An 11117-nucleotide genomic window follows, 5' to 3' on the forward strand; every position below is an offset into this window, starting at 1 on the left:
GCGCTGTGGCTGATTTTGCGCAGTTGATTGCATGAGGAACTTAAAACCTTTCAGGTGTGACAGGTGACATGCATTCTGATGCCGCTGTGAGAGAGAACCTCTCAGGTACGAAGAGCTTTCACACCTGAGTCACTTCAATGCTTTGAGTTTAGACTAAACTGCGCAGATTATCAGTAGTCGGCTTTTATTTGCAAGTTTAGACTATTTCTGCTGCAAATGCTTGATTAGACCAACTGTCCTTGCAGTGACTTGTGCAGAAAATACAACCGTACAGGATGAAGCTGGAAAAGGAAAAACACGACAGAAGGTCAGAAAGATTCGTTTACTCGTGACTCGAGCAGAGATCTTGCATGTTGACTTGACTCGGATGTTTGATGTGTCAGAGAGAAGAAGAAGTCCAAACGCTCCTCTAAAGACCGAGAGAAGGACTCTGAGCTGAACGGCAAACACAAACCCTCCTCAAAGGTAAAATAATCGCGACAGAAGATCATTACTGAAGGAAAGATGTGAGTGAGTAATGATTGTGTCATTAACAGATGAAGCAGTCAGACAGGCAGTCTGGAGTCAGCAGGTGCGTCTCTACTAGTGCAAAACATGAACAAAACATGCTCAGAGAACGTTTAGCTAAAGTTAAACATTCTTCCAGAATGTCCAGCACGCCCGGTTTTGAAAGTGTTTTTTAAAAAAAATGTGGCTACGCAAACGTCAAAGCAACGTGCAATTTTATAATTAAAACAAACAAAAAAACATCATGGGAACGTTACTTTTAAACGTTCTCTGAACGTTCGAAACGTCCAGTTTTTTAAAATGTTTTAAGAACTTTAATTTTTCATGGCTATGCAAATGTAACATTCCACTTAATCATTCTGCACAACATTATTTCTGAACGTTCAAAATATACAGTATGTTAAATGTTTAAAAAACTTTTTTTTGTTTTTTTTGCATGGAAAAAATGCTATATTAATTTATAGTAGGCCTAAGTACTACAGCGTTTTTGAACCATACTATAGTAAAGTACTTGAATTAATTTATTGTGGTAATTCTATAACTGCTGTGGTAATATAACAACTATAGGAACATGAACATTTACATTTAGTCATTTAGCAGACGCTTTTATCCAAATGAGGACAAGAAACAAATTACTTTACCCAATACTGTACTAAGTTTTCTACACCTATAGGGTATATTATACTACAATACACTACAGTTTACCGTAGTAAAAACTAAAGTATACTACAGTATTTATTACAGTTTATCAGTTCAGTATGCTGTAGCATTCATTAACAAAGCGTTGTAAATACTATAATATACACAGTATAACACACTTTACTGTAGTATGGTTCGAAAACACTATAGTATTTACTATAAATTACTACAGTATTTTTTCATGTGGGTGGCTATGAGATTATTAATTTAATTTGTGAAAAATATGGGAGCGTTACTTTTAGATGTTCTCTGAATGTTCAAAATGTCCATTTTGTTAAATGTTTGAAAAACTTTTTTTTTCGTAGTTATGAGAAGGGAACATTCAATTTTATTGTCTTTTTGAACACTATGGGAGTGTTACTTTTAAATGTTTTCTGAACATTCTGAAACTTGTAACATTTAAAAAAAACATTACATGAATGTCCAACTAGAATGTTTGTTCATAACTTTGAGAGAACCTTGCCGGAACGTTCTCGGTTAGCTGTGAGGTTCTGTGTCAAACAATAGTCTGATGTTCATGAGTTTTAGCAGCGCAGTGAAATGTGAAGCAGGAGACGGTGACACGCATGAGGTAAGCGCTCGTGTTTCACTTAAAATATATGAGAAATACCTGAGTTTCAATCTAACAATGTTTGATTTTGCATGTTAATTTTGCAGGATGTCAAAGTAGATCCTGATGAAAGGCAAGATATCTCGGTTTGATTGTGCAAAGCAATGAAAAATATTAGCTGCATGATGAATTTAACTTTCTAGAGTTAGAATATGGAAATAAGTTTAATGGAGAAATAGTGTACTGTTTCTTTAAATCAGAAATGATGGCCAGCAGAAACCAGGTTCTCCAGAAATCAACAACAACAAAGAGAAGGTATTTTGATCTGACTTTATTTACTTGATGTGTTTGCTCCTGATGGCCATGTCTGCGGGGTTTAATGATGTTTAATTATTGATTCTCAGACTCGATCAAAAAGCAGCAAGCAGCGTCACAATCATAAGGAGAGGACTGCAGATGTGAAGCTCTGCGACGAGGATGAAAACCTGTGTGAATCTGTCAAGATGAAGAAGAAGAAGAGGGTCAAAGATGAAGAGAGCCCAGAGAAACACGACAAGAATCAGCCGTCTGGGAGGAAAAGGAAAAAGACGAGTTCTGAACATGATAAAGCAGAGAAGAACAAAAAGACCAAGAAAGACGGAGACCAGAAGAAGAAGAAGGAGGACAAGAAGGACGAGGAGTCCGATAAGTGGAAGTGGTACGTGTGCGCTGTTTTCCTTCAGGTAGTCTTTAATGATCCATTTGATCTTTTAGCTGAAGTTCAGTTCATACAATCAGTGTAAATAATGAACTTCATTTTTAAAATAAACTTAGGATAAATCAAATCTGGATATAAGGGAATAAATAGACTTATGGAAGCTTGTTTTTGCCACAGAATAAAAATGTTAAAAGTTTTTTTTTTTCCTCAGAACTGCATGGGAAAAAGTTATTGAATTGTGATTTGGAAGGTAAAAAAGAAATTTAAAAAAAAATCTGTGGTGGAAACGACCTTCCATTAAACTTGTGTTGGGCTAATGTAATTCTTTTGTTATAATTTCTTTAAATTAATTCAGTTCAGTGTGAATTCGTGTTTATTTGTGTTCTAAAAGGAGTTCGTTTGTAATTTCTCAATTTTGCTCTGTAATATATGTGACTTTTTATTGCATTTTTAATTTATAAAGTAATAATATTTAACGTAATAGTGATTGAAGTAGCGTATGTCAAATATTGGAGGACGTAACGTGCGCGGAGCTGTAATCGGCTGTGATTGGTCGGACACACCCACACACACACACTTGACACCCCCTCCTGAAGCGCGTCGTGAGTGCGCATGCGCAAACGAGCACATGTCTGCAGGGAATGAAAACATGTTTGCGTTTCATTTCGCGATTCATTTATATTTCAGCGGAACGTAATAAAGTCGCGTCGTTCGTTTCCTCTGTCAGATATTATTATGCGGCTGCCGCCAAAACTCTGTCAGACTGCAGGTCAGCTCACGAGTTTACATCACTTTACATCATTTTACACGAGTTTACATCACTTTACATCATTTTACACGAGTTTACATCACTTTACACGAGTTCAGACCTTTCCGCTGCTATCAGATTCATATTCGTTAATGCTCATTTTCATTAATATTATTAATAATTGTCATTAATATAAGAAATTATTATTATTAATATTATTAATAATTATCAGTGTTATCACGCGTCCACATGCGCTTTTGTGACCCGTAAACTATACCTACATAACTCGCTATATAACATAACTATAAAATAAGAGTTTTTTTATTGACATGCTGAACTTCACTTTAATGACAGAATTATTGTAGAATTGTGTGTTGCAGCTTTGAGATCATATTATTATTTGGAAGAGACCGTTTATTAAATATTAACCTGAAATCTTGATAATGATTAAGTTATAATTTATTAAAAATATTTATAATAATAATAATAAATTAATAATTATTTAACTAAATTAAACAATTACTTAATTGTTGATTTTAGTTATTACATTATTAATGTATGATTTGTATATATTTACAGATTTATTAAACTTGCATAAAGTGTGTTCTTAATGTTTGGAAAGGTTGAATCTGCAGATGTGACTGCTGTGCATTATATTCTCTGTGCTTTATATTTCTGTCTCTGCTGTATTATTGTGTGATTGATCTGTGATTGATCGTTCAGGTGGGAGGAAGGAAAGTCATCAGACACTCAGAAATGGAGCAGTTTGGAGCACAAAGGACCATATTTCCCTCCTGAATATGAGCCGCTGCCTGATAACATCTGCTTTTATTATGACGGTAAACACATGACGATGTCTTCTGCTTCACGGAGTCCAACAGCAGTCACGTTTATTCATACAGTACAGACTGATTCAGAGCAGCTTCACAGAAACCTGTGTCTGTGTGACCGTGTGTGTGTCTGTTTGTCTGTGTGTGTCTGTGTGTGTGTGTGTCTGTGTGTGTGTGTGTGTGTGTGTCTGTCTGTGTGTGTGTGTGAGTTTTCAGGTCAGCCAATGAAACTCAGTCCCGCGACGGAGGAAATCGTCACGTTCTACGCTAAGATGCTGGATCACGAATACACCAGTAAAGAAGTGTTTCAGAACAACTTCTTCAGCGACTGGAAGGAGGTCAGAACCAGCATCCGCTATTATAGAATTAAAGCTTTTGTTATTATTTTAAGTTCGATTTTATTTGTAGATTTTCTCTTTCCACTTTAATTTTAGTTAGTCTTAGTCATTTTGTTTTTTTGTCATTTTCATTAGTTTGTTTCTTTTAAATATGTCTGTATAGGTTTTATGATAAGTCTCTTAAATAAAATCATTGTGTTCCTCATTTGTAAGTTGCTTTGGATAAAAGTGTCTGCTTAAAGGCACAATATGTAAGATTTTTTATAAAATATCCAAAAACCACTTGTGCAGTGTGATATATTTCATGCAGTAGTGTACTTGCATTATCCCAAAAGTTCCCAAGGATTTGTAAATCCAGAGAAATTCCAATTTTCATAAATTTGTTTTAGTTTTAGATATTTTGGTACTTAGTTAACTTCAGGTTAGTACTTAAAAAAAAAAAAAAAAAACTTTTTAAAATTTTTATTTCAGTTAATGTTTCTTTTATTTCAAGTTTTGTTTTTTGTGTGTAACCTTTAAAATGGATTTAGTTTTAGTTAATGATGATAACCCTGGAGTGTAAAGCAGACTTTGATCAGACGTGCATCATGGTGATAAATGAACAGAATTGAATTGAGTTGTGTTCAGGAAATGACTAAAGAAGAGCGGAAGCTGATCAAGACGCTCTCCAAAAACTTTTTACAATTTTTTAAATTTTTATTTCAGTTAATGTTTCTTTTATTTCAAGTTTTGTTTTTTGTGTGTAACCTTTAAAATGGATTTAGTTTTAGTTAATGATGATAACCCTGGAGTGTAAAGCAGACTTTGATCAGACGTGCATCATGGTGATAAATGAACAGAATTGAATTGAGTTGTGTTCAGGAAATGACTAAAGAAGAGCGGAAGCTGATCAAGACGCTCTCCAAGTGTGACTTCAGTCAGATCCACAAGTATTTCGTGGAGAAGTCTGAGGAGCGTAAGAACATGACGAAGGAGGAGAAGCAGGTGCGTCTGTCTCTCTGGGCTCCTGTTGATCTGCTGGACTTCAGTCTGACTCCAGACGTGTCTCAAATCAGGTCCTGAAGGAGGAGGCCAGCCGGCTGATGGAGGAGTACGGCTTCTGTCTGCTGGATGGACACCGCGAGAAGATCGGGAACTTCAAGCTGGAGCCGCCGGGGCTGTTCCGCGGTAGAGGAGAACATCCTAAAATGGGCAAGCTGAAGAAACGCATCCAGCCCGAGGACGTGACCATCAACTGCGGCCAGTGAGAGACACACACACTCACACACACTCTCACACACAAACTCTCTCTCACACACACACACACTCTCTCACACACACACAGCCCGAGGACGTGACCATCAACTGCGGCCAGTGAGAGACACACACACTCACACACACTCTCACACACAAACTCTCTCTCACACACACACACACTCTCTCACACACACACAGCCCGAGGACGTGACCATCAACTGCAGCCAGTGAGACACTCACTCACTCAGACAGACAGACACTCACACACTTTTTTTTTTTATTCATTGGAAACAGGTTTCCATAGATTTCTCAGGGCCCTATTATTTATTTACCTTTTAAAGTAATTAAATTATTAATTTGTGAATTCTATTATTTAGACGTCCTTTTTAATTATTAAAATTTGATAGAACTATTATAACAGAATCCAGAAAAAAAAAACAGAAAAACTGAGTTTAGAGAAAAGTAAAGCTGATTTTGCAGAGGGGTTTGATTTCTCATGGATCACTGCTGGCATCTGATTTTCTCTCGGCAGAGACTCGAAGATCCCGGCGCCCCCTGCAGGCCACCGCTGGAAGCGCGTGCAGCACGATAACACTGTCACATGGCTGGCGTCGTGGCTGGAGAACATTCACGGACGACCCAAATACATCATGCTGAACCCCAGCTCCAAGCTCAAGGTGCGTCTGCACTCACGCTGAGGAGGAGGAGTACAGGTCGATACCGATAGTGGATTTTACCGATAGCTAGTTTTTACCCGATTAATCGACCGATAGCGGATTTTACCGATAGCTAGGTTTTAACCGATTAATCGACCGACCGGGGGTTTTACCGGTAGCTAGGTTTTAACCGATTAATCGACCGATCGGGGATTTTGCCGATAGCTAGGTTTTAACCGATTAATCGACCGATAGTGGATTTTACCGATAGCTAGGTTTTAACCGATTAATCGACCGATCGGGGATTTTACCGATAGCTAGGTTTTAACCGATTAATCGACCGATCGTGGATTTTTTGCCGATAGCTAGGTTTTAACCGATTAATCGACCGATAGTGGATTTTGCCGATAGCTAGGTTTTAACCGATTAATCGACCGATAGTGGATTCCCCCCTTCTTCAGATGGCTAGGTTTTAGCCGATTAATCGACCGATAGTGGAATTTGCCGATAGCTAGGTTTTAACAGATTAATCAACCAATGGTGGCTTTTACAGATTAGCTAGGTTTTAACCGATTAATCGACCGATCGGGGATTTTTGCCGATAGCTAGGTTTTAACCGATTAATCGCCCGATAGTGGATTCCCCCCTTCTTCAGATGGCTAGGTTTTAGCCGATTAATCGACCGATAGTGGAATTTGCCGATAGCTAGGTTTTAACAGATTAATCGACCCGATAGTGGATTTTATTTTTTTTGATCGGGGATTTTACCGATAGCTAGGTTTTAACCGATTAATCGACCGATCGGGGATTTTGCCGATAGCTAGGTTTTAACCGATTAATCGACCGATAGTGGATTCCCCCCTTCTTCAGATGGCTAGGTTTTAGCCGATTAATCGACCGATAGTGGAATTTGCCGATAGCTAGGTTTTAACAGATTAATCGACCCGATAGTGGATTTTATTTTTTTTATTTTTTTTACAGATAGCTAGGTTTTAACCGATTAATCGGCCGATCGGGGATTCTACCGACAACGAGACTTTAACCGATTAATCGACCGATCGGGGATTTTGCCGTTTAGCTAGGTTTTAACCGATTAATCGACCGATAGTGGATTTTACCGATAGCTAGGTTTTAACCGATTAATCAACCAATGGTGGCTTTTACAGATTAGCTAGGTTTTAGCCGATTAATCGGCCGATCGGGGATTCTACCGATAACGAGGCTTTAACCGATTAATCGACCGATCGGGGATTTTGCCGTTTAGCTAGGTTTTAACCGATTAATCGACCGATAGTGGATTTTACGGATAGCTAGGTTTTAACCGATTAATCGGCCGATAGTGGATTTTACCAATAGCTAGGTTTTAATCGATTAATCGACCGATTGTGGATTTTGCCGATAGCTAGGTTTTAACCGATTAAAAGACCGATCGTGGATTTTACCGATAGCTAGGTTTTAACAGATTAATCGACCGATAGTGGATTTTACCGATAGCTAGCCTGGACCACACTGGTCGATACCGATTAATCAACCGATGTTTTTTAAAATGGATACTGGATGGAAACTAAAATAATTCTCTACTTTAAAAAAAAAAAGAAGAAAAAAAGTACTGAACCATTCTTTGTAAATTAATAAAAAAATATTAATTATATTTTGATCATTAAAGTTTGTTTTTAGTGCATTAATGTTAACAAAAGCAACTTCAAAATGTAAAAATATATCAGTAAATGTTGAAATTAACACACTCTAACAAGGAATAATACTTCTATTCTACAGCTTTTATCAATCTTAGCTAATGTTACAAATGGACTCTTATTGTAAAGTGTTACCATTTCATATCCACCGTCATGCTAAAGATGGCCATCTTTAAATATCTACACAAAGGCCATAGTATTGAAATCACATACATATGGATGTTGTGTGTTTACTCTCACAGTTTAACCGCTTCTATTCTAGAACACCTATGATTATCTAATCAATTTAACAATGTTTACAACTCGCTGATAAATGATAAAAAATGATAAAAAAGCAGCATAGATGAATTTAAAGTTGGGTGTTTAAAACAATAGAGCAAATGGAAAGAGAAAGCGCAATCTAGCTCTCTCTATGAAGCATACAGACTTTATTAGAGCCACGGAAAGACGATCGTTTCACAGTACTCAATCTTCCAGCCCAGGGTGAAGTCTTTGTGCATTAACAACGAATTGAGACCGATATGATGCATGTCAGTTTGCTTTCTCACGTCTCTAGCTTTAAATATACAACTTTGCTGGTTAACAAATGCATTAATGTGACTAGCTGGATATAAACTAATGCAAATAGAAAAACTATCGGCATGGATTTTTACCGATAACCGATAATTCCGCCAATCAAATATCGGTGCCGATTAATCGGTCGACCTCTGAGGAAGGTGATGATGATGGTCTGTGTTCAGGGCGAGAAGGACTGGCAGAAGTACGAGACGGCGCGGCGGCTGAAGATGAAGGTGGACTCCATCAGGAAGCAGTACAGACGCGACTGGACCTCCAGAGAGATGAAGAGCCGACAGAGAGGAGTCGCCATCTACTTCATCGACAAGGTCACACTGCAGATAGAAACGGCTGACGATTTAATCACAGAAAATATAATGCATTCATATGATAAACACCCAGAGCTGTCTGTCATCTCACACTGATGCTGGTGGTCATGATGCAGGACGACTCTATCAGAACGCAGTTATATGAGCTGATAATTCAAGATAAGAGCGCAAAAAAATCACCCTCTTATATTTATATCATATGATGTAGTTTAGCAATATCACACTAGCAAGAGTGTTTTTTTTTTTCTGGTGTGGTGTCTTTATAGACCCTTGAACTTGGTAAATAGGACATTGCACACAGCTGTATTATGCCATCAGCCCATTTGGAGTCATGGTTTCTCCACCGTGTGTTAAAGTGGACATTAGGCCTTGATATTAGAGGTGCTACCATAAGGAAAGCCAAATACATCTCTGTTAATTCATGTGCATCCATGCTCTGATTTTCTCCATAGTAAGATGGCAGTGACACACAAAGGAAATAGATGATAGTCAGTGTTGGGGAAAGTTACTTTTAAAAGTAATGCATTACAATATTGCGTTACTCCCTAAAAAAGTAACTAATTACGTTACTTAGTTACTTTTTATGGAAAGTAATGCGTTATATTACTTTTGCGTTACTTTCGCGTTACTTTTTAAATATAAGCAACAAACCATACATCAATGGAAAGCTTATTTAAATCATAAATCATAATTTCAAAAAATTGACCCTTAAGACTGGTTTTGTGCTCCAGGGTCACAAATCTGAAAATAATGCTCCTTTTATGTTAAATATGGTTTGAAGGTCTACTGAAAGGTTTGGAAATTTGAAATGGAAAATGGTTTTAGATTTCTCTGCCAAAATTGATGTGCGATTTAATTTGCAATGAATTAAGATGGATTGATTGGCCCGTCATGTAATTAATTAGATGTTGAATTGCTTGATAGCCCTAATAGACTTGGTGTGTGTTGGTGTTGTGTGTTCAGCTGGCGCTGCGAGCGGGGAACGAGAAGGACGACGAGTCGGCTGATACGGTGGGCTGCTGCTCTCTGCGTGTCGAGCACATCACGCTCCACCGGCGTCTGGACGGACAGGAACACATGGTGGAGTTCGACTTCCTGGGCAAAGACTCCATCCGCTACTACAACAAAGTGCCTGTGGAGAAACAGGTCAGACGCAGGGCTGGGCGAGTTTTCAGATTTGATCCATTAATTCGAATTTGATGTTTTGCAATGATTTTATATTTTAGAAATCGAGGAATCGCGATTTTGAATAGAAATATTACTAAACGTTAGAATTAGACATTTTGACAATATGCCGGTAGGGTTGGGTATCGTTTTTTTTTTTTTTCGATACCGGTGCCAAATCGATACTTTTAAAACGGTTCCGGTGCCTGAACCGATACCTATTAAAAAAATAAATAAAAATTCCCCAAAAAATGATGGATTGGCCATTAGCACTATAAACCAGGGTTCCCACGCTTCTTGAAAGTACTTGAATTTCAGACATATGGATTCAAGGCCTGGAAAGTACTTGAAAACAAACATAGGTCCTTGAAAGTGCTTGAATTTAATTTGAAAAAAAAATTGTTTATGCAGGGATTATGCTACGACGGATTTCTGTCAATTGGAAAAAAATTAGGGGAAAAGAAACGTGTAGCGCATTGTTGTTGTTCTGCCGGCACACCAAAAATCATCCCGGCCACGGCTGCAGCTTCTCACTGACAACATAGTGACGCCGCTCGCATCATTCACAGTCTCGCATTAGGAAGGCTAATTTTTGATCAGAATTTTTTTATTATTGATCAGAAGGTGCTCCTAATTTTTTTTAAGTTAGGAGGACAAGCGCTCCTAATTACAAGAAAAAAAATTGCTTTTAAACCGTGTGTGTGACAGGTATGGCTGTGGAATGGGGGTTGGCTGGGGAAAATTTTTCAGTCAAAAGATTTTTTTTTTTTGCTTTAACCCCTGTTTATGGCGCTATTTCAAAAATTGTCCTATATGTTCTGTCAGTTTTCTTAAGCCCGCTCCCGCTGAATTTCTAACCATTACTGCCCGCTCCCGCAACATGTGTGTCCCGCTCCTGCAAACATTCTAATATTGTATATAATTTTCGCACATCAGGGAGGCGCTATCAATATGCGGTGTATTGAAATCGCATTTGAATGAGCACTCGCTGTTCACTTTCACTTTCGATTTCGCAATCATGCGCACTCTGTGTAAAGGGAGCACATCTTACAGTGTGTGCATAATTATTAGGCACGTTGATATTCTGATCATATTTTTTTCCAAGCACATTTTA

The 11117-nt window shown here is 37.9% G+C and overlaps 1 protein-coding gene across 6 annotated transcripts in view; it reads left to right on the forward strand.

Moving 5' to 3' along the window:
- The window catches only part of top1mt (DNA topoisomerase I mitochondrial), a 19243-nt gene continuing 8126 nt past the window's right edge, over window positions 1–11117 (forward strand). Inside the window, exons 1-15 of one of the 6 annotated variants that reach the window (XM_016539343.1) lie at window positions 1–105; window positions 246–307; window positions 384–465; window positions 537–571; window positions 1714–1777; window positions 1864–1889; window positions 2017–2071; window positions 2161–2453; window positions 3925–4040; window positions 4248–4369; window positions 5231–5353; window positions 5425–5612; window positions 6138–6282; window positions 8696–8839; window positions 9803–9985. In XM_016539343.1, the coding sequence (XP_016394829.1) occupies window positions 276–307; window positions 384–465; window positions 537–571; window positions 1714–1777; window positions 1864–1889; window positions 2017–2071; window positions 2161–2453; window positions 3925–4040; window positions 4248–4369; window positions 5231–5353; window positions 5425–5612; window positions 6138–6282; window positions 8696–8839; window positions 9803–9985 (1608 nt within the window). In that variant the 5' untranslated portion in view covers window positions 1–105; window positions 246–275. Of the gene's footprint in view, window positions 106–242; window positions 308–383; window positions 466–536; window positions 572–1713; window positions 1778–1863; window positions 1890–2016; window positions 2072–2160; window positions 2454–3075; window positions 3223–3924; window positions 4041–4247; window positions 4370–5230; window positions 5354–5424; window positions 5613–6137; window positions 6283–8695; window positions 8840–9802; window positions 9986–11117 lie in introns of those variants that run through there. The other 5 variants (XM_016539344.1, XM_016539345.1, XM_016539346.1 and 2 more) reach the window with 5 other exon arrangements.

The sequence above is a fragment of the Sinocyclocheilus rhinocerous genome, unplaced genomic scaffold (assembly GCF_001515625.1).
Source record: "Sinocyclocheilus rhinocerous isolate Xijiao unplaced genomic scaffold, SAMN03320098_v1.1 scaffold37, whole genome shotgun sequence".
Classification (NCBI taxonomy): domain Eukaryota; kingdom Metazoa; phylum Chordata; class Actinopteri; order Cypriniformes; family Cyprinidae; genus Sinocyclocheilus; species Sinocyclocheilus rhinocerous.